General features: G+C 37.9%; 2 protein-coding genes across 7 annotated transcripts in view; both read right to left on the bottom strand.

The window, feature by feature from the left end:
- Positions 1-7,090: 7,090 nt before the first annotated feature.
- On the bottom strand, positions 7,091-7,742 carry LOC135795530 (uncharacterized). The gene is made up of 2 exons (XM_065307238.1): positions 7,482-7,742; positions 7,091-7,369 (listed from the first exon to the last, which is right to left on the bottom strand). Exons 1-2 carry the CDS (start codon positions 7,740-7,742, stop codon positions 7,151-7,153), a joined length of 480 nt encoding a protein of 159 aa, XP_065163310.1. The 3' UTR covers positions 7,091-7,150.
- Positions 7,743-9,210: 1,468 nt separating this feature from the next.
- chinmo (Chronologically inappropriate morphogenesis) overlaps positions 9,211-24,252 on the bottom strand; it is a 43,192-nt gene continuing 28,150 nt past the window's right edge. For 4 of the 6 annotated variants that reach the window (XM_065307376.1, XM_065307375.1, XM_065307378.1 and 1 more), the window contains 3 exons: positions 14,787-15,148; positions 14,019-14,727; positions 9,211-13,964 (listed from right to left, as the gene is read on the bottom strand). In XM_065307376.1, coding sequence (XP_065163448.1) covers positions 13,753-13,964; positions 14,019-14,727; positions 14,787-15,125 — 1,260 coding nt within the window. In that variant the 5' untranslated portion in view covers positions 15,126-15,148 and the 3' untranslated portion in view covers positions 9,211-13,752. Of the gene's footprint in view, positions 13,965-14,018; positions 14,728-14,786; positions 15,149-15,341; positions 15,433-21,182; positions 21,331-24,252 lie in introns of those variants that run through there. The other 2 variants (XM_065307379.1, XM_065307380.1) reach the window with 2 other exon arrangements.

Below are 24,252 nucleotides of genomic sequence, written 5' to 3' on the forward strand. Positions count from 1 at the left end.
ATAACCAGCTGGCCGACGGAGTCGCCATGACGACGCGTCGCTGCCTCCGCCGCCGCCGCCGCAGCCAGATGCTCTCCGCGAAGAATACCTACATGCGTCGCCAGTATGTGACTATCGGTAAGGATGCGCATTAAGGTATGCGGCACGCGACTAGCCGCTGCATTAACCGGTGTCCTCGGCGCCTTCGGCGTCGGCGTGTGCCAAGGACCAGCACGTTGAAGATTTGCAAGATAAATTATTGAAAACAGAGGATGATTAGTGCTGAAGGCCAAACTGGTTCTACTCGCATGAAAATAATACTTAATTAAGCTGTATTTTCACTGGGAAATGATTTTTTGATTTTTTGACAATCAGGTGACATTTACTAAAAGAAAAATTCTGGATGCATGCCAGGAAATTCCTAACGGATCTAAAATTGTGATGCAAACAACGCATTCGCATCAAAACAGTATTTTTCCTGTTTCGTAATAAATCCGTTTACGCAAAAATATTTTAATTAATCTGTGAATTGCGATCAAACGGATTTTATTACATGCGCATTACAAAAGTTCTATTTTTGCGAATGAATGGACAACAACAAACATTGTGTATTTAATTAGTTATTTACTCGCATGCATTTCCTGAAACTATTTACTTCTAAATTTGCGAAAAATTCAAGCGCGTGCATTAAAGCAAAAACAAAACGTTCGAAACAGGCGAAACTAATGTGAATGCACCACAAATGCAATGTTCTAATGTGCGTGTATCCGGTCAAAGTGAGCTTTTAAGTCAAAGCTCAAATTCCACACCAACCTAATCGACATCCAGTAAATATTCGTTGAATACAATTACTCTACGTAACATAACATAACATGATATTTGGACTTATGAATGAAATTTGCGTTTTAAACTTGAATCAAACTTTTTACAATATTTATTTTCGCGGCGTGTATACATTGTGCTTTTTGTTCCGAGGTCACTTAAAATTAGCGCATGTGTGAACGATTAGCAAGTTCCGCATTAAATTCGACACAATTTTTCAATCCGAGCCACTCGGGTTTTTGCTTGCGTTTCATTTCCGTTTCGTCTTAAACTCTCGAAATGTGTTTGTGTGTGTAACCATTTTGGTTGCAATTTTCGGATGAAATCAAATAAACTCGCAAATTTTGCAATCAATCGTGGAACAATAAAGCGCATTAAGTTTTGTGTATTTTTATTTTCTGTGATTTCTGTGGGCAGATTTTGAGTTCCTAAAATTTCCTCTTGTAAACAATTTGTAAAAAATTGGATGTATGTGTCACGTGAAATTTTCCGAATGCCTCGAATTGATTTTGAATTTTTGGTATGAGTAATGATCAAATTCTGGGGTTTCCATTGGGAAAAATTACAATTGTTCATTGTTTGGGTGTTTCTTTAACAAAATAAAGAGTAGTATTGGTTTAACATGCTTCTATTTAACGAAAAACTTAATATAACGGCAAAATATGTTCAATTAGTTGCAAAAATTACATTAGGAGACCTATGTTCGGTGTGTATACCGTAAGTCCAACATTGGACTTTAAAATTTAATACAGTGTTACGTCGAATTAACAACAAACTCTATATAACGATGTAATATATATAATTTTTATGATTTATATTAATTTCCTCGATATTGTGTTACAGCTTCTCTGTGTAACGACGAAAAATATTTTCATTTCTAGTAATTATAACCTAGAATATTTTTTCAAAAACATGACATCGATGGTAACATTTGAAATATTGTTGTAATTATGATCCCAACATCTCTACAAATTGCAATGCAAATTTCTATAACTTAAGCACGATTTTTCAGCTAATTTATTGGGGTGCACGTTGCTTTACCACAAAATCATTTAAACATAACGCAAGTGAATACAACTGAGCGACGCGGAATTCATATTTAAACTTCAACAAATATTTACCGGCATTTTTACAAGAGTAATTAAGTTTATAACCAGTATACAAATAATTAAACAGTTGCCAATCCTCGTAAAATCAATATTTATTTATTTTTGTGTCTTGATGTAACAATACTTGCCTATAACGTGATAAAATTCCTGATAATTGTAGTAATAATTTAGAAAATCCCAACATGTGCTGGAAGCAGGATGCTGCCAGACGTAGCCCATCCGCACGTTTCCGATGTTGCTGTACTCGAATGTATAACAAATCAATTTCCACGTTTTCCATTGTGATTCCCGCGATTGTGAAGATACACGATTATCATGCGCCGCCGTCCGTTTGCTCCAGTTGTGGCAACCTCACGTGCTACTTAAATACACGTGTTTGTGCTGCTGTGGTCTTTCAATTAATGCAATTCAATGAATATAAAACAAATTATCTCGGCGGGATCTTGCGCATATCAATGAAGCAAGCACCCGATTCGCAATTGCATAAAATCCACATAATTCTCGCATAATAAAAATCTAGTTTTATAATGTAAAACGTTTTTTTTTATCTCAGCTTCAGAATACCTAAGCAATTTAAACACGCGAACGTAAAAATGTCTTCGAGGACACGTTCCTATTTTGAATCATGATTGTACCTATCTCATTACTTGTTTGCTTTGTTGCGATTAGTACGCACTTGCAAGCAATTTGCTGCTTTTCGCAGCGTTATTTCTTTCACGTTTCTCTCTCTGTGTTGAGCTGGAGATGGAGCAATTTGCATGTTTGCGGAATCAGCGCGCGCGCTGTATGAAAATAACGAGTTATCAGCGCTGGTAATATGGAAAATGAGGAATTATCATCAATTACGCCCATGAGGCGTGGACACGTGTCGACCGAATTAATTCAAGCGCTTGATAAATTTAGAAGGATATCAGATTCGCCAATTCAAAAAGATTATGTTTTAGGATCAAGGATTTTTACACAATTAAAAGCAAAAAAAGCAAAAAATATTTTATAGGTCGGAGTTTTTTCAAGTTTTCAGTTTAATTATTTAGGAACAGTTTACAGTTTTTTTAAGCCACGCTATTTCTGTCAAAACAAACATTGAGGTGCAATGAACGCACGTGTTTTGAAAAATTTAATTTGATGCTTTCGAGAGGTGAAAATAAAATTTCCTATTGTTGCTCACGGACACGATTTGCTTTCGTACCAAACTAGCCGAACGCAATAAAGTAAATATTATTCCTGTCGTCTTCTTATTGAGTCGTGTCGAAATACACCAGTGCAAACATGCGAAATTCCTGCTGGTGCATTGATACCTAACATCTTTCGATGCTTATCGTTTTATTGCAATTTCACAGACACAAAATACAGTGTATTATTAATATTATTTAAATAAAATATAAAACTTTTAATTCAAAATAAATTAAAATGCGTTTTTAGGTAAAATTTCAAAAATTAAATTTTTAGGTTAATTTTTAATGAATTTGTTTTTATATGAACACCCTGTGTGGAAGTGTGGTTACAACATGCTACTCGTGCTTTTAAATGTTAAGTGCTGCTGTTTATAGTTTACCAGCGGATCGTATGCCATTGTCTCGAGCTTGAAGTTTCAAGGAGACTCTTATGAAGGACATTTGACTAAATTCCTATTAGGAGTATTAAATACCGGTATTTTTATTTTTAAATACCGGTATTTTTAATACAATCTATCGATATATAGCAATAAGTCAATATTTTGATATTAAAAAATACCGAAATACCGGTATTGAACTCAAAATACCGGTATACCGAAATACCGGTATTGTTATATTCAAATACTTATCATTTTCAATACTATATAAAATACCGGTATACCGGTACACCAAAATACCGGTATTAAACTCAAAATTCTTAATTTTAACTAATTAGATATTTATTTTACTTCTTATGTATTAATTGTTTCCTCAACCCTGTAATTCCTATATTCTAACCTCAAAGTTGTGCTTAAAGCTATTTGTGCGTGGTATAGGTCAATGCTAAAATAATAGCGGCGCGTGGAATCGAATTCCTTGAATCTTACATGCGCTTCCACCCGCGAGGCATAGAAAGAGAGAAGCAAACGGAATGCCTTCAATGTTCGATCGCGGAGCGTGCACGCGCTTAGATCGAGCTTCTTTTTTCCCGCAGTCATTTCCCTGTTGCATTCCATTTGCGCCGCGCGCCGCGGCGGCCAAGGGCCTTGGGAGAAAATATCGGCGGTGGAGATAAGTCTGCAACGTGGGAAATTCAGCGAATAATGCGCGCGGGCCGTGACCATATGGCATTGTCTTATTGTTTTTTTTCTTCACGGCAATTACACACGCAGAAAATCAGATTTTCAAATTAATTCAACACAAGGAAAACTTTTTCGTTGAATTTTTTTCAATATTTTTATTTTTATTTCGTTTTTTCTTGTCTGTGGAACCGACAATTTTAATTGTATTTTTTACTGCTAAAGATTACAATCATTGCAATCACAATCTTCTCTCCTTACGGTTCAATAACCAGTTAACACATACTTGTATCGTTTTTCTATTATATTCCTCCGCACGTGTAATTTACTCGTAGTCTCTTAAATGTTTACTTCTTGTTTTTCACGCGTCGCACGGAACAACAGAATTTTACCGGATTCGTTCCTTGATTCCTTGATCCTGGAATGGTCAGCAAATAACCTTTTTATACACGAGTTCAACTACTTCTGCTATAAAAAAGCACGCAGCCAAGAAAAGACAGGAAAATCTTGTAAATAATAAAAATACTCATCGGCCGGCGGCGAGCGCAGGAAAACCTATGACGGAAGGAAAACTTTTATATAGCAGACACGCGGTTTTCATCTGGTGGTGATTACGCAATACGAGATAAAATTATTGTCACTTTCACAGCTGTATCAACCTAGTTCAATCAGAGATTTCGCGGTTCATTGCATTTACGTAATTGGCTTAATAAATATATTTTGTGCTTCAGATGTATTCAGAAGTATGAGAATTCATAAAACTGAATAATGCGAATAATTGAGGTTTAATATTAATGAAGATTTGCGATTTAATAACTATCAGATTCATTATTCATTATGGTTTTGTTTGAATTGGCTTATGAAAGCATGAAGTCACCTGCGCTTGCATGTGATATCTGTCGCTACATTTTGTATCGTCCTCATCGTGACCCTTATTCTGGAGTGCATGTTGTGGGGAACCTGGAGCAACGTGATGCGTTTTGTTTTGTCATTCAGGAAAATTATTGTTTAATAACCATTAGGATTCAATATTAGTTTATACATTAGCCGGTCAGATTTTTAGTCCAATAGAGGGCGACATGTACGGTGTTACGACATCCCAATCCAAAATAACATTGGAAATGCAAATGTAATGTTGTTTGTATGTTTGTGACACTGTAACTCGAAATCTATTCGATCAAATTTGATAAATTTTGGTATAGATATAGTTTAAACATAGGAGAATAACATAGACTACTTTTTGTTGCAGAAATTTAACTAAAACGGTATGAAAAATAGTTTTAAAGTAAAAAATGATTTAAACAAGGTTATACTCTTTTAAAAAAATGAAAAATAATTCAAAATGTTGGGAACCAAACTACCCAAATCATTTCCAATAGTTTTAATCATCCAAATCACTTGTATTTAACCACATTATGATAATTATTATAAAACATTACATAATAACAAATATTATTGACACCTACGTCTGCTAAACGTAAAACTAAAGCATAATCCAACACCTCATTATTATTATTGTCAATAATAGCAAAGCACGTGTTATAATAACTTGTACCATGCTTATTATTAGCGCTTTCGTAATTAATTCCGTTTATAAATTCAAATAAAAAATACAACACATCAAAGCAGAGTCACTATTCCACCCTCAGCTGTAGGGTAGTTAAATTGTTACGAACGCGCCGTTGGTTGCAAGCAAGGCTTCATGTTCACCGCCAACTCATTGCATGATTATTGTCATAACGACGAAGAGTTAAACGCTGTCGGCGATTACACAAGCCGAACTCGATGCGATCTTTACCTGATTCAACACGTTTCCTTTGTTGGCCGGTGGGAAATTCTGCGCGCGTAATGTCAATTACGTTCGGACGTAATCTTTTGTCGAAATTGCTCCCTGTAAATATGTAGGTGTGCGGGTGAGTGTTTGCGCCCTTGGTGCAAGTGAAGGCTGTAAAATAAGCGCGAATGTGGGCCGCTAATTAACGCACCTTGAGCCAGCTACCCACGGCCTTCACTTCATCCACAAACAAAAATTTTCATTTCGAAGCATTTATTGCGTTGAAATTTTGTTTAACACACCAATGAGATAATGCATTATGTTTGCCTGTCACACGTAACACGTCACTAGTGTCTTATAACGGTTTTCGTTACCAGATAAATCAATGCGAAGGGAAAAATACAAGAAACTCGTCGCGCTGGTGTCACCTACACTCCATCTTTGCTTACCGCGATTTTCATCCTCGAGTGCACTTGTTACCGAGTCCTTGCGTGACGTTTTCCATCGACAGGTTGAGGGCTCTGTTTCGTCGTAATTAGATGCCAATATAACATGACGGTGGAATAATTTCGCACAAGTAGCACTTGAAAAGTTTACATTCGAATTTATTCTATTTACGATGCGAATGTGATCCAAATACCAACGCCGAAGTTGTTCTACATTCTTCTCTAAACTAGCGTATTGATTATTATGTTTGTCGCCATTTTGAATCCAATAAATGCATTTGTACTATGACTCAGTTTATTTGGAATCTAGTATTCTGGGCGCAGATGATTGATTTATTCATTGTTTGCAAAATGCCCATTTGGGTCACCCAATTATTCAGCCGGCCGAATATCGATTCGCCATGTGAAAGTAATCGAAAAGTGGCGCTTTGCACAAGGTCGCAAAGTGGAAAACAAATTAAATGCTTGCTATTTTAATCGTCGTCGCGTAAGGTGTGGAAATCCATCAAAGCTTCTTTCCAATTACGTCTGTGCGAGCGTCGCGGTGCACATAACTTCTGTCCAGAGAGTTCTTCACATTGGTCTACCTGGCGACATTGATGCACGGATGCAAAGCGGCACGCTGATGGAAAACTTTTCTGACCTTGGTTTATATATAATTCTCGGGAGTAATAGAAACTTTCTTCTGATTAGTTTGACAGGAAATGTCTTGTGAATGATAGTAAAATTGTTTGAATGCAATTAGATTTTATTTAAACACAAAAACAAAAGGATAACCAAATTATTTTCATTGAAAATGTTTAAACTCTTTGAAACCACATTTACCAATTTTGGGTAAACTCACATTACCATTTAGAAGTTTTTGCAAAACTGGAACGATATAGACTTCAAAAAGACCATCAACGGCATGGCCGTAGGCCTGCAGGAAATTGGGAAAGCGAGTAGCCAACTGTTGCAGAGGTCCACTGACGTCATGACCATCAATGGTCAAGTTTTCAATGAGGAGCTATCAACAAAACCACCAAATCAATAAATTTATTTTTCTATTTCCACTTTTAAGGCAAAAGTTTTTCCAGGGTTTTGAGTCACGAAGATATTCGGTAATTTGATTAACTTACCTCAGAAGACCCCAAGGATACATCGAGGTCAGAACTAGTATCGATGGTCCCATTAAGCCCGGCTCTCAATTTGAGGTGCAATTCAAAGTCCAATTTGGAGAGATCGCCAGAAATAGAACCGGAACCAACTATGGTGTGACCAAAGATATTCAGATCAGCTTCGTATGTACCAGAAACATTAACAGCGGCCCAAGACATTTTAACAACAGCCTTAGCACCAGGTGGGAAGACGGTTATTCTGATCTTGAATTGTTGCAGCATCCTGTTGGGAAAACAATACTCAGACAATTGGAGTGTCTCGAATTATTAAGTATGACCTTTAATGCTCAGAAACCTCCAAGCAGCAGTTTAAATCAATGTTAATGTCTTTAATTTTAAGAGGGTTGAAGCTGGGGATGCCGATTTCTTCATCACCATTATTGAGGGTATTACGGAGACATTGCAAGAAAGCGATGGGTTTGTCCTCCAAAATTCTTGCTTGTTTAGTTTGCAAAGGAAGCAGAGTCGGGGAATCTGATATTGAAATTATTTATTTATCACTTTGTAAATATTTCAAAAAAATAGAAAGACTTACGGTTTTTCTGAACCTCAATAGCCATGATAGGGGCCCAGAGGGCGAGAAACCAAATTACGTGCATCTTTGTTTGACCAGACAAGAAAAATTGATCAAATTTTGAATAAATTCAGATTTCCTACGGTTAAATTAAATAAAATAGATTAAATCAAGTGTTTTGCACTTTAAACGTGTGTACTACTTTTAATGAGATAATAATTTTTAATGACGCATGTAGAAGTGATCAGAAAACAAACATATTTTTGTTTAATACTTTAATTATTAACAAAACAAGATAACTTTTTCTTAGGCTCCTGACGATTAGATGTACGGATACAAAACAATGTAGTGCATAATGGAACTTTTGAGACCTTGGTTTATATATAATTCCCTAGATTAATCAAAACTTTTTCTAATTAATTCAACAGGAAATGTCTTGTAAATGATAGTAAAATACTTTATATGCAATCAGATTTTATTTAAACAAAAAACAAAAGAACAGCCAACTTATTTTCTTAACACGAAAATATTTAAACATCAAGCTCTGAGTGACAAGTATCGCTAAATGATTGGATATCATTTTCCAACATGCGACCATCACCACCGTTGAGGATAGCGTCCAAAAGAGCGTTGATAGCTGGAATGATTTCTGATCCTAAGTATTGATCAACGAGAGCAGCATTGTCCTTTCAAGTACTGGGGGTAAGTTAGCAGCAACCCTGCAGAGGTCCACTGACATCCCACCTCATCAATGGCGAGAGCTACACCCTTGTGATCTGAATAACTCACGGAAACAGTTTAGCTCTTGTTTATAAAACGATGCACACTTGATTCGTGCAAGAGCACCTTGGTTGTAATCTGATCTGCGATTGTTTTTGTTGCTTTTGATCCAGTTGCGGACGGCGCTGCAGAATTTCACAAACTCTTGTAACAAAACACTATCTTGCGTTGAGATTTGTGAATTGCTACACGCCCGAGGACGTGATTTAGTTGGAATAGGCAATTGTTCTTCAGCCATCACTAATAAACTTTTCTGGAAACAATTTTTGAATTATTTAAGGTTAACGTGTACTCTGTGCAGTTAGGAGTTGACTATAGGCAACCCAAAGTACACAAAAATTCAAACACTCCATAGGAAGTTGCGCAGATGGTTTTGGGGCGCCATTAAATGCTCAGTTTAAACGTCAAATTGTTTATTAAAATTAATAAGGAAAAACAGAACATGAAATACATCATATGTTGCTTATATACAATTAAATGTAATAATAGTACATCATATAGTTGATAATTTAGACTCCCTCAACGAGAGTGGGTCCTCTCATTCAGCAACCCGAATCGTTAAAATACATTATACATTGTTAAAACGTGTTATCAACATGCATTCGCACAACATGTAATGTAATTTGTTTCCTCTTCGCTTTCTTGCCAGCGGTACAAACAATGCACGCACGGTTTCCCCCCTTTCCTCAACCATCGCAGTGTGGAGTGTATACACAGACAATTTTCACGCCTCCTTAAAAATGGACTGCGGAGGGCGACGCCATCTTTGCCAAAGACGGGAAACCGCATTGATTAATCCTTCATCTTCGTTTACAATTTCGGTTAGGTGAGAACAAAAATCATATCGTTAATAGTACTTGTACTGAATAATCAATTGACTCTTCCCTCGTGATTTTCATCCCCAAATGTTTTTATCTAAGTTTCTTGATAGATAAATTCGTTTCGTTAAGTACAAATTCAAAGTTAATGTTTACCGGTGCGAAATTTTGCCATTATTAAAAATATGATTCTTGCTTACAACTTCATTCTCACAATTCCCAAATGGTTCCAAATCCTCCACTGCAATCGCCATTATAGAATAAACATTTTAGTAGAACAGTAAATGTAGAGATTCCCTGATAAACTGTCACCGCAACAATCTTACAATCAAACATTCAGCTCCACAAAGAAGCGAAAATTTGAATGATTGCTGCGTGGACAATATTTACATAGTGATTACATGAATAAATTGTTTGTACCATTTTTGTTTATAACGTGAATTTCCTGAGTTTTTCCATTTAGTTAACATTTTATAGTGTTTCATTTCATAATAGTTCATTATTTCATGTTTGTACTTGGGCATAATAACCATAAATATATTTCGTGTATTCTTCACTACTCACTAATTAATCATAGTAAGTATAATAGGTTCTTCATTTTTGTTATATTTAGATGAGCTGAGGATTCAATGAGGTAGATGCATATTTGTACTGTTACTTTGGTTTGCACCTGAAGATATTACTTGCTTTACAAAATGATGAAATACCCGTAACATCATACAATGTGAACAATGCAGCACGTAATAAATAACTAGTTAACTGATAATCCCTGATAACGTAAAATACCTGAGTTGCATCTTGCTTTGCAATAGATTATTATCGTGTGGCGTGTGTGTGTGAATGTACAAGTCGAACTTAAAAATCGTCGTGAAATACGTTTTACATTAATCTTATCAATAGAATTACATATCATAGAAGTGTTACATGTTTTTCACTTATGTTTAAAATTGAACGCCGGCCCCCAGCGTCCGAACTACACAGAGAGACGCCATTTGGGGACGGGTGGCGGCGTTTTGGGACACAATTTTGGAACCGATTCAGTACATTGTTTGCTTACTTATTAAACATATTTCGTGTGTGTGTTTTTGTATGTGGTGTGTGTGTGTTCTTATCTCTTTTACGCTTTAAGTTTGTGAGTGAATGTGAGACGGTGCAGTGAAACAGACATTTTATTTAATATAGAGAGATTTGTTTAGAGAAAGAACGTGTTCGACACACATCACAATCTGTCACCACAGAGATATCGAGAAATATCTGCGTGGCGCTTGTCGGTTCAATGTTTCACCTTTCGCTTCACGCCTCCCACCACAATTCGGTAATACAAACTTGCATGCTTATAATACAATCACATTCTTCCTTATTCTCGTGCCTAACTAGAAAATCGCTAACTAGAAAACTTACGCCTATGGATGCCAATGGAAACGTTGAACCGACAAACGGGGTGCGCAACATGTCAATGCCTTAAAATTAGTTTACAAAAATCCCCAACTTGCAATGTGTTCACGCTTCTCCCGAGGGGACACTTTACACATTATATTTAAAGCAAATACACCGGTAACAAGGATAATTATCAAAAAATGCGAGCGATGCTCGTGCGATGGCGCGCGCGTGGTGGAGGCGCCCGAACGAACCCTACCACTATTCAAATACGCGTTTAATGTGTTTGTCCTCTACTTATATTATCGCTTTTGTATCAAATGTCTAGAAATTTCAGCGCCTCCACCATGCCACACACATCACACCGTACAGCTCGCCGGCGTTTCATCACCTTACATTACTAACATCAGTAAGTTACACTCAGAATGTTATTACAAATATGATTCGTTCCTAATGCGAACGAACGGTGGCGCTGCGCTCAAATTCGGACTCTTATAATTGGGGTCGTAATTGTATTTATATACTTCATCTTAATATAGATTGATCACAAAAAGTGTATCGTGTTGTGTGGGTGTTTTGTGATGCATGTGATTCACCTGGTGGGAATTCAGCAGTCGTCAAGGGGGGGCGGCGAAAGAAGAGCTTTTTGCCAAAGTAGTACAGGTGTGAAAGCTTTTCCAAGTAAATAATCATGCGTTACTTGGTAACGCAAAAGTTTAGAGTCAAACAAAAACATTGGACTTTTGGCGTAGAAATTTCTGTGTGGTAAAAGATAAACTAACCCAACAAAAAAAAAATAATAATATTAATATATAGCTTAAACGTACGAACGAAACTTATGTAATGTACTCCTAAAACGTCTAAAAATAAAAATAGCGCGTACATCATATACATATATCATATATATTCTTTAACTATGCTTCAATTATTATTTAATTTCTCTTAAACTAAACGTTTCTCTATGATTAACCCTGAATGCCTCAACAACGCGAGATTAATTCAACATATACCCGTTTCATTTCAATGTGATTAGTGATTATTACCAGCAAGAATGCGTTTTATTACTATTTTTATTAGATATTACTATATTTGAGGTAGTAGTGTGAAAGAGAAACTTTCTGGATGCCTGAGAATGCCACATTTCATCATTCATTCGTCTCATACACAACAAACCGAACCCAAATGTAACATTAATGCATCTTAAACATAAATATCTATATAAAATTATACCCGTAGCAAACTCATTGCGATGCACCTATGATTAGGATGAATATTTAACGAAAACAAGTAACAAACACATTCATACTTCTCACATCGCATTCCCAGGCTGTTTAGCTATACAGTAGCAGTGAATTATTCGGCAGTTCGTAGATTATTGGATTGTTTTGCTATCGATTTACGCGTTAAATAATATTGTATCATCTAGAATTATATTGTAAAGAACCCTGAGTTTGTGTGTTTGTTTGTAGTTGCAACCGTGGAAGTTGTTGTTGTGCCGAAATAAATCTATATTAAAGCTCGTTTGTGTTCGTTTCTTCTTCCGACAGAAGTAAAAATATGCGTATGTGTATCGAGAGACATAAATACCTATGTCTTAAATTATTTCCTTGAGCAATTAACTGGTCTATTGTTCACATGTATGACTAGCAACAACATACTTTGTAAATAGATTTACATGTTACGCCGCATTAAATAATATCTATGGCTTAAAACTGTGAGGTAGAAAGTTTTCTTGGTTTGTTTCGTTTCGATTGGTTGTTGTTGGCGCAACTATTGCTTTGCAATTCATTGATTAGCTTAGAGTCGTCTTAAAAATACAACATTCAGGGCAGTTTAAGAGCTGTTGTGTGTTTGTTGTGTGTTTCTTGGTTAGAAAAAGTTAAATTCTCTCATTTTTGCATTGCATTCAAGAACGATCTCGAGACATAAACAACAAACAACCTGTTTTTTTTTCAATCTTTTGCACCGTCCTGCTTTAGAACTAAATTAATTTTATACAACACTTAAAACCTATAAAATCTTCACATTTTAGCAACAAATTCTCTTCCATTCGGCGTCCGATGGAAGCGACGTCTATTGTTCATTTTCTAGTGTGGTTGTACAGCTAAGTACGGCTCGTTTTGAATTTTGGCATTTTCGTGTGTATATGTGTGTGTGGATAAAGTGTAAAAGTGTGTACACTCATGGATCGGGTGTGCTGTGAGTTCGAGTACATAACAATTATCGCGTCTAGTGAAAGTTGATTAATTCGTTCGTTTCTTTCGATTTCAATTCAATGCGTGAATGCGCTCTCCTATTGCACTAGAAAATCATCATCATCGTTTTATTGCGTGTTGCTTTCTTTCCTGTGTCACCAATCAAGGTGTAGATGTAGATATAAATTATTTTAATTAATTTACGCGTGTACGCTTTAAATCTAAGAAAATATTTGTACTGTTTCTGAGGTAGATGCGGCGGCGTTTCTTCGAAATAACTTCATCATCAAAACAGATCATCACACGTTTAACTAGACGCTGGTTATTCCTTACAGGTCGTCGAATTGAACGACTACACACTTACCATCTTGTTGGTTGTTGGTTGTGTTATTGGTTTTGTTAATTTCGGTGTCAACTTAAGAGAGTTTCTACGTCCGGAGGCCAGCTCCGAGATCGCGGCGTCGGCTTGTGTGCTCGTGTCTGGTTTTTGGTAAGGATTCCTCGCTGTTCGCCTTCTGCGCGTCGAGGGGAGGCAAACCACTGGCGTACTACGGGTTGTGCACCTGCTGGAACGCTTTCAGACTCAATTCGGTTTTGTGTTCACGCGCGATGTGCCGGCGAACGGTGTTGTTGCGGGTGAACGTGCGCGTGCAAAATGGACACGGCACTCGTATTCCCTGATGCCGTTGTCGTATGTGTGCTCGCAGATTCGTCTCATACCCGTATAATCGTTCGCAAAAAGGGCACTTCAATTTCTTTCCTAAAAAATATAAAAATAATCAAATATAAATTAAAATATGTTTTGATTTCTTACCGTCTGGGGTCGTGATGGCACCTGTTTTGGACAGTTTGTTGGTGACGGAGTTCCAGAGCGTCGTCGGAATAAGATCGCGATCTTTACTCAGATTGTTAGAGTCGGCGGCGTCGTACATGGTCATCAAGCCGCCGTTCGCCGACAAGCCGGATGAGTTCACCTGGTTGTTCGTGTTCGCCGTGCTGCTGAGCGGCTCGTCCTGCGTGGCGGGTGGTTCCATCTTCATGCGAAGGTCCTCGGGGCAGCCGGGGTCGCGGTGTAAATGATCGGCGTTGCTGTTCTCCGAGGGCGGGCATATCAGCGCGGTGGCTTGCGGGTCGTTGTCATTGAATCGGTCAGGCAGGGCGGCGTCGGCGTCCGGCTGCTGGGGCAGCGAGGAGCGGCTGGCCGGACGGTACGCGAGTGACATTGGACTGGGCGATTGCGGCCGCCCTGCTTTACTGCCATCACGAAGAACACTAGCTCTATCCTGCAGCGTCGGACTGCGCAATGGCCTTCGGTCATAGGCGGTGCGATAGTGGTGCATGTACGGTGACATTGCCGGCGAGTACGATGAAGGACTCTGCGGTGGCATGTCGGCTTCCATTTTAATCGGTTTACCACCACTACTGCCTGATGATCGACTTGTGGGTGACTCCATTTCACCGTTACCCAATGTGTCCATTTGACTCCTTACTAATTTTTCATGTTCGATGCTTAATCCTTTGACCTTGAATTTAAAAATAATTAAAATCTAAAAATTTTAATGAAATTTTATGAAATATATACTTGTAGACATTCGGCCGCCTTAAGAAAACTGGATAGGCAATCCTGCGACACGTGCACCTCGCCCTTGTACATGAATTCGAGCAGCGCCGCCATATTGGACGCCGATGTGCCATCAAGGATAACGAGCAGGTTCTGGTGCAGCGGCGCCGTCTCGAAGAGATCAGCGAGATGTTTGCTGCACGCGGCGAGGATAAGCTTGTGAGCCCTGAAGGAGACGCCATCGCAGAACAGCGTCACGTCCGCGAGCGTTTCGCTCTTGAACAAATTGCTGAACGACGTCGCTAGATTGCTGCCAAAGCTGTTCCACTTTAAGCAGAACTGTTGTGCGCCCGACTCCATGCCCCCGTTTATGAAACTGTTGGCTGCAACAACAAAAAAACAAGAATTCAAATTAAATCCTGAACTGCAAATTCAAGATTCAGATTGAAATGTTTCAAGTTGACCTTGTGCGCGGTCACCGAAGAAGGCAACAGCGTTGAGAACAAAGACATTAAGGTGGATTTGATTAGAAATATGCGTGCGTTGCGTAAGCGAAAGACCTCAAGTGATCGTCACCTGCAGGCGGGGAGCCTGAAATTCGACTGGCATTTTGGGTATTTGCAAGGCCAGGCAATAAACAACCGCACCGCAAGGTTATTCGCGGATGCGTGTATGCGTTACGCAATGGTAGACGCCGCGAGAGGAACGCGGACGACGACGACGACAAGCACATCTCTCGAAGGTGGCGTGACTGAATTCATAAGAAATAATTATCCATGCTCGCGTTCACATTATTGCATTCGCATCGCGCCGCACACACAGTAAAAAAGTAAAAACAATGTTTCGTTCGGCCTACTAGAGCAAATAATGTTTTCTATTCGATGACGCTATGAATATTATAATTTGGTTATTGTTGCCACGACGCTGCTAATACAAATAATGAGCGGCATTAATTCGTTAACAATGCGAAGTAAAGTGCACACACACGCACGCAATTAATTTTAATTAGTCGTCAGTTAAAGCGCTACCAAAATTCAAAGTTGTAAAACCAAGCAAGCACAGATTCGGATCTTGCGGAGTAAAGTAAAGTAAAGGCAAGACGAATTTTTAATTTGAAATATGCATTGAATGCGGTGCGTTGAAATACTATGTGCGTGAATGACGCCAGTTCCTGTGGCCATGAAAACACCGACAAGAAACGCACCAAGGTGGCAACGCATCGATTGCTGCGAAATTTAACAAATTCAACGTCCTGTTGGCATTACGCACTTTTTACAATGCTACGCAGGTGTATATTGTACACATTTAATGGTAATCACTGAATGTCAACACAATGCATAAATTTTACACTCAAAAAGGTAAACTTCGTGTGTTAACATTGTAAATTACATAGTAAGAATGAAAAACTATGAATTTTAATAATCCCTACTAATATTATAAATGCGAAAGTCCTGATGTTTGTTACACTTTCACGCAAAAACTACTTAACCGATCATCATGAAAATTTGTACACATATTCTTAGTGGTCCCCGAATGGTTATAGGCTACTTTTTATTTAATAAAAAAAATTATTTTTTAAATAAAATAAAGAAATTGTTTAGCCAATAATACCTCTGCATCTTGCTATTTGACTACTTTAACGCCATCTAGCATTCCAGCGATGAAGCTCAAACCTAAGTACTATAGTACCATCACACTGTATTATCACACTGTATTACCGACAGCTACGTCAACATCAAATCCAATTGACTACACTATGGAGACTGTACACTATACTTCCATAGACTATACTTTCAGCCATTTTAAACTTCCCGCCATTCTACTACATTGTTACTTCTTCTGTGACTACAGACGCGTACGGAAGCAACTTCATTATTTTAGATATTCGCGAGCGAAGCCGCGGGTTAAAGCTAGTAAAACTTATAAAAAACTAAATTTTCTTTTAAAGTATTGATAAAACATTGTATGCAACCCAAAATACAAGTTTACCAGATGTCGCTAGTGTCGCTTCCTGTTAGATATGTCATTTTCACCGCACAGTTTAAATCCCGCAATATTTCATTATTGTCCTGTTACTTTATGTCCCCACAATGATGAAAATGTACCTATGAGATAAATATGCGAATATTTTAATATTCGTCCACGCACATTTCTTTGTTGCTTCATTTTTATTGCGCTGCCCAAAACGAAATTCAAATTGACGCATCAATGACCACGGCAGCCTTGAACTCGGCACACGGATTGCTCTTTTATTACGCTGTTTTTCTTGGCTTCACTTTATCGCGCGTGCGAAGTGCGTTTTCGGTGTGCTCGTCATCGTGAGCGCCTGTCGTTACGCACATTTTTCATTGTTTCATCGGCGGCAAGTGCGTCGCTGATGCGAAACACCTCGGTTTGTGATTAAACGCAGCTTTGGCGTTGCGCACCTGAGCTTGAAGTTGAAGCTTCTGGGTTTTCGGCGCGTTGAATGCGTGACACCACGAAATATCGCTAGACACGAAGCGAATAACGCAACAGATATCCTCAAGAAACAAGGTTTACACCGCGCCGAGCCGAGGGTGGTGATGACGACGGTGGTTAGGCGTAGTGTAGTTTGCTAATGCAAGAAAGTGGAAATGCGAGTTTTCGGTATTCCCCTCAGTGGCAACACGGCGCGCCAACTCCCGCAGGAGTCACCCATCATAAAGCTCGTTTTACAAACTACACACAAACGACGGCGACGTGCCGAAAACTAATTTCGCCAAATTAAATTCTCTGTTATAATTATAATGCATTCGCATGCACGCAAAGAAATTCAAAACAAAGAAAAAGAAAATTATAATGTATGCAACCCACAATACACATTTCCTAAGTGTCGCTAGTATCGCATCCGGTGAGAAACGTCATTCTCAGCGCGCACAGTTCAAAATCACGCAATATTTCTTTTATTTCAGAACAAAGATGTCTTCCATCTGTTCTGCTGGCGCGCGGTCATTAGCAGGAGTGCGTTACCCGTAATGGGATGCATAAAAAGCATCGTAATATGCGCATCAAGGAAACACATCATGACGATTCACGCTGATTCAAAAGGCAGCCGAGAATTCTAATGCTCCGGAGCTTCTCGCTTCTTCATCGTGATTGCTGCACGCTCGGTTGGCCGTTTCCCATCCGCATGTGCACCACGGCTGCAGGTGAGCGTGTGTACGCACACTGTGCGTCCGTCCATCCGGCTCTTCAGCGCGCATTAAATGCCGTTAGACGTGTTCCATTCAAGTGAACGCGCTAACAGTACTGCAGCGCTAATGGTAATCATCGTGGAAATGTGTAACATTATTTATTTATAAGAAAGTGCACAACAGAACACACTCGAGTGCATCTTGTACACGTGGAAAGAAAGAATTTTTTTTTTTTTGATTTTGATTTTACACTAGCAGGAACTGGACGTTGCGCCATTCTAACCTTGAATGATTCCGCAACCTCATGCGCCATGATTGTGACACGCAGTTATCTATTAGCGATTATTTCGATGCCCGCGCCTCGGTCGGGAGAGGAAAAAAATTCGCCGCCTAATTTACGCACCGCGAACCGGTCCCAGCCCGCAAGACAGATTTACGCGCACGCACCTGGTAACGATACAATCTCCATCGGCGTTATGGCCGCACAAAAACCAATGGCAATAAAAATGCGCGTAAAAAAAACGCACCGAAACATTTCCGCATTTTTTTTTCGAATGCGTCTGAGCTGCTTGGGCATTGGCCGGTCGGCGCGTTGTAAAGTGCGTAACCTATTAGACGAACGTATTGCCTACAGATTGCCATCGTAAATTTGTAAAAAAGGAGTTTTCATTCGCCGGTTGCGTATCTTAAAGGTCGCAATAAATATGCTAATTTAAAGCAGTCGTAATATGCAAATTACGCAATGATGCTGCGCGCAACCAACCACACACTTCATTATATTCAATCATTAGCAATTCACGCACAATTTTTTCTTCGGCAATGATTTATTTTAAGCGGCGCATGTATCGCTGACGCATTTTTAATCGGGAAGACGTTTTATTTAAATTTTTTATTCTAATCTATTTAATATTCTACAGATATTTAAATTTTTAAATTTTTTAAAGTTTAAAGGATTTAAGTTGTAACCTTCAAATAGAAACTTTTTTTGGGTGAGTCTTTCGAGGACAGAAGTGAACAATGCAAGCGCAAAAAATGAAATTAGTAATGTTGCGCTATTATAACGCACAAAGAGCGAGCCGACGCACTTTCTATACGTATTTGAAATATTTGCGTACGGTGTCAAAAATTGCGAATTTATTGCGGTGCGAATTATTGCGCAAGCCGGTAATTTTATTTGAGCATTAAAACTAAACATTTGCACAAATCATCACCAGTAATTGTATAGTATATTTTATTTTATTGAAAATTATATTAAAAAAACTTTGTAAATTTTAAATTCACAGAATATTTACTCAAAAAATAAATTAAAAACTTATGTTTTTATGCAATTACATTTTTTAATGGTGTATGTATCTGTCTAATTATTTGTAAACTGATTTTAAACTCAATTACGCTTGTAAAAATGCCGGTAAATATTTCCTGAAGTCTAAATATGAATTCCGCGTCGCTCAGTTGTATTCACTTGTGTTATGTTTAAATGATTTTGTTGTAACGCAACGTGCACCCCCAAAAATTTGATGAAAAATCGTGCTTAAGTTATAGAAATTTGCATTGCAATTTGTAGGAATGTTGGGATCATAATTACAACAATATTTCAAATGTTACCATCGATGTCATGTTTTTGAAAAAAATATTCTAGCTCATAATTGTTAAAAATTAAAATATTTTTCGTTGTTATACTGAGAAACTGTAACGCTATAACAAGGAAATTAATATAAACCAATGAAGATGTACATATTTCGCTGTTATAAAGAGTTTTTCGTTAAAAATCTCAAGAAATTTGTTTAATTTTTGAATAGTTTTGATTTTGTCCTCAAAAATTGTTAAAAAAAATTATTCTCAAATATATTAATAACAATAAATTATTAACTATTCAATAAAACTTAAAATTTTGCATTTAATTCCAAAATATTAAAATTTTTACTAAAAAACTCCTTGCATAAAACCAAAATCTTTACACTTAATAAGTAAGTTATAATACTCATATAAAATAAACATAAAGCACAGTTTTGAACGCACACCTAATGTTTGCCTACTCAATTAATAAATAAATCGTACGCGTGAATGCTCCGCAAATTTACCTAATTAGCAAAACTAGCGAAAAGTATGCGCAGCACGCGTATGCCCAAAATACTTGCCGCTGTCGCGATGCGTGCACACCCATTGTTTGCGAAACGCATTAGTATTAATAAACGCACGACGATTAATTTACGCACCGCCTCAGCCACGCATTATTAATGCGGACTCGATTTAAATAATATTGCAGTAAAAAATAATGGCGGCCGCCGCAGCAGCGCGCCTAATTGTAAAACGTGCGAATGGTGCGCGCACGCACTGCGTTTCGAAGGATACATAAATACTAATTGACTTCCACCACCATCACCAACATTACGCAGCGTTAAATACGAAAAAAAACTGTCATCATGAAATTAAAAAAAAAATGAAAACGTGATGATCGATTCATCAGAATAGAATGCATATTACGCGCGGAAAGAGAAACAGAAAGAGAACAGGAAATCAATATGCATATGCATATATTATATGCGTAGATTTCGGCGGCGTGTGTGCATTTTCGAATCAAATCGTTAACGGAACATGTTGCAACCGCGTCCGTCCGTCATAGACACCTATAAATTCATTGAAATCATTGAAAATTTCACCGTTTCTCGCACGCTCGAGCGCAGTGTGAGTATGCGTAATTTCGAGGTGAAATGAAACGCGCACTCAAGATGAAGGAAAAAAAAACGCACAGAACCAGCAATCGAAGCGTCGACTAGTTGTAATAATGTATGTGAAAAAAATCATAAAAAACTTTCTAATATGCGTTCGATATGCGTATTGTGACCGAAATATTGTCAGAAATGCAATTTTATTTTTTTTATTTAAAACTAAATCAAGAAAACTCAGCAAAATTTTTTTGAATTAAAAAATTAATTTTTGATATCAAAAAACACAATCTATGACTAATTTTAAAATTATGCAATTTAAAACAACCCTTTTATGCAAAATAGAAGGTGTGTTGATTACTCATTGAGGGTTGGTAGTAGTTGACGAAGTGTTGGTAATTACCTTGATGTACAGTACGCACGCCACGTTCAGTGCGCACGCGTACTAGCAACGTGCGTGCCGCGATTTTACAAAACTTTATCTAACTTCCCGCTACGTCCGAACAACGAAGAGAAGAATAAATGCTATCCACATAATCACATATGAACATTGCATGCAAAACAATAATCACTTACACATTGTGCAAAAACAGTACCTCAACTTGTGTCCGAAGACAGAAAACGTGCGTGTTGTGTGGGTTGCCGAATGTGTGCGTTATCCAGTAATGATGGTGGCCTATCTATCCTTGGGTGAGCACCGCATGCACCCCGAGCGCGTCGAAATTCGTACCCGCAAACAACGCGACGCGCGCACGCACCATGCCGAACATTTGGTTGCGAACTGAGGCCCAGCTCCAAAGTAGCACTTCACTCTCTCGCAATGCATGCACACGCAACGGCGCGCGGCACACGCACACGCACGCACCGCAGAAAAAAGCGCGCGCGGCGCGAGGTCACTCCACGGCTAGGCGGCCGCCTAGAGTTTTGTGTATCAGGCGAGAGCGCCGAAAACTTTTCGGCCTAGGCCACTAGCACTAGCACCAGGACGACAGCAGCAGCAGCAGCAGTAACAGCAGCAGCGGTGCGTGTGCGAGTTTCGCTTGCTTCAACAACGACGCACGCAACTGCCAACGCAGTGTTGGCCAAAAATTTCATGGAGTCGAAAAATGCGTATGCACTCCAACTACGCGTGCTGTTTTGGAAGTGGAAGTGTCAAAATATGAGTGTGTACCTACTCTACGATTTCGACGGTGGTAACCGCACGCACGCCGCAAACGTCCGCTGGGCGTTGATTATCTGTGCAATTTAATTTTTGATATATTTTTGTTTCGGTGCGTTTGTTACGCACTGTGTATATGCGCGTATGCAATGGCGCAATAACGCTCAGCGCCGAAAAAATGGGTCAATTGGCCCCCAAATGCAAAACTTAACCTAGTTTCGGCGCTGCTTCGGTGTCGGCCCCACTCTGCTCATGCATAAGCACGTTGCGTCGATTGCACATCGCGCACGCAACGCGTCTCGCACGCATTCGAAATGCGTTTTCTATTAGTCAAACACTAACGACTTTTGACACCGCAACATTTATCAGAAAAAAGAAGAAACTAGAGAAAAGAAACATGTGTTATGTGGGAAGAGTGCATTTGATGCATTTGTGAATCAAAAATAGTTTGATTTTACACCACCAGATGGCGTAATATGCAAACAAAATAAAATCTGATGTTTTTAATGAAATATTTTGATAAATTTGCTGAATTAAAAGGAAAACAATATAAAAATGAATGAATCACAAGCCTGTTGCTTAAAATTAATGAGTTTCTATGTGTTTTACACTGCAAACAATGCAAAATTCAATAAAAATTGTTAAATTATACAAAACAACACTAAAGAAACATGTGTTATGTTGGAAGACTGCATTTGATGCATAGGTGCAACGGTAGCAATACAATTAGTTTACTTTTTCACCACCAGATGGCTTTGAATGTTTTTAAGGCGATTTTTTGATAAATTTGCAGTATTTAAAAGAAAACAATACAAAAATCAATGAATCACACGCCTGTTGCATAAAATGAATGAGTTTCTTTGTGTTTTACAATGAAAACAATGCAAATCTCAAATAAACACGTTGATAAATGACAAAAAACTTAAATTTTAGTTAAAATTGCATTCGAAAGTAATCCAAAACTCAATCATTGCGATGTCAATAATAAATCAAGCATTTGGCGTATCGTAAATCTGAGTGAAAGAAATGCGTGTCAGAAATGTTTGAGTTTTCCTTTCCCAGCAAGCGAGCGAAATGCAGCGCGCTTGCTGCTTTCTTACGATTTTTTTTGTTTAATGCGCCGATAGTAAAAAAGCTGCGCGTCGATCGCGCACAACATTCTAATGAGCGCAGCACGCAGCGCTGACCTGAATTTTTCTATTTTTCGTCAACATCTAAATCATGCGCCTGCACGCACACAGATGATGATTAGGCAAGTCGCCGCAACGCACTGACCTTTTCCTGCACTTCACTTTGTTCCACAAGTGTCAAAAGTGCTAAAAATTTGATTTTATTTCGAAAACAAAAAGGAACAAAGATTTATTGATTGATTGGTGGTGTGATACGCACGCGACACGCGTTTTTCAAGTTTCACAATTGAATAGGTACAAAATACATTTTTCGTTTTTTGCTATCACTATTGATCTAATATTTGCTTATCGAACGCATCGAGTCACACATTGGTGAGTACTACGACTAATCTCGTTCCTCGTTCACCGAATGGCAATCAGTCAATAAATATTTTCGTGCAAATACTCGAATTTTTCGTGTTATCAAACAAAAATATCTCAGGGTTTCCTTGATGCAATTATTTTAAATTATTTTTGTGAATTCCTAAAGAAAATGTATCTAAAATCATGTAGAATAATGTAAAATTTAATAAAAATAAAAATATTTTAATAAACTTTTCATCTATCTTTCTTAGTTTCGAAGTTATTGTCAATTTTTAAATTTTTCAAAAAAAAAAATTAAAAATTTAAATTTTTAATATATTTAAACGGTATTTAATAGATAATTTAATTCTAGAAAGATTATTTAAATAAATTTTTTATGTAACTTTGATAATTCTCCTGATATTTTAATTTTTGTAAAAATTTCAAAATTTTTAAAATTTTACGCATTGACACTTGAGATTCTCACACGCGTATCATTCATTGAACGTATCACAACACAGCAGCTGTCGACAATGAGCAACATTAACATTGAACCGAGAAAGGACGTTTTTATGGCGCGTATTGAACTTGATATTAAAATGTGAACGTGAACGCACGTGTAATGTAAATGTGAATGTAAACAATTCGAAAATACCGAAAAAATAAAATACATCCAACGATATCAATCCATACATTTTTGAAGTGAGAAAACGGTGATAATTTTACGTATTTATTACGCGCATATTTGGATAAGTAAACAAAGCAGCGCGTTATCAACAAGTTTTATTCGTACAATATTAAATATGATGACACACTTGGCGTAAATAGGTCACACATACGATTTTTTCTCAATGAATTCATTATGTATTGATAATATTCGTCGAATTCGGGCGAAAAGTAAAAAAAGTTCAATTTCCGCGACACGTGTAATGCAACGTGTTCTATCCTTGGCGCCGGATAAAACGAGAAAAACAAAAATGCACGCGGATTTTCACGGCGCACGGCGCGAAATTAACATATTTAAATATTTGTTGA

The sequence above is a fragment of the Atheta coriaria genome, unplaced genomic scaffold (assembly GCF_025399875.1).
Source record: "Atheta coriaria isolate IRGN ID8LTWV9N9 unplaced genomic scaffold, Caltech_Dcor_3.1 hic_scaffold_7_pilon, whole genome shotgun sequence".
Lineage (NCBI taxonomy): Eukaryota > Metazoa > Arthropoda > Insecta > Coleoptera > Staphylinidae > Dalotia > Dalotia coriaria.

Coding starts and splice junctions, on each gene's coding strand:
- LOC135795530 (XM_065307238.1), bottom strand. CDS start 7,742: ATGCTGCAACAATTCAAGATCAGAATAACCGTCTTCCCACCTGGTGCT. Junction 7,370..7,481: donor TATCCTTGGGGTCTTCTGAG/GTAAGTTAATCA, acceptor TTTTGTTGATAG/CTCCTCATTGAAAACTTGAC.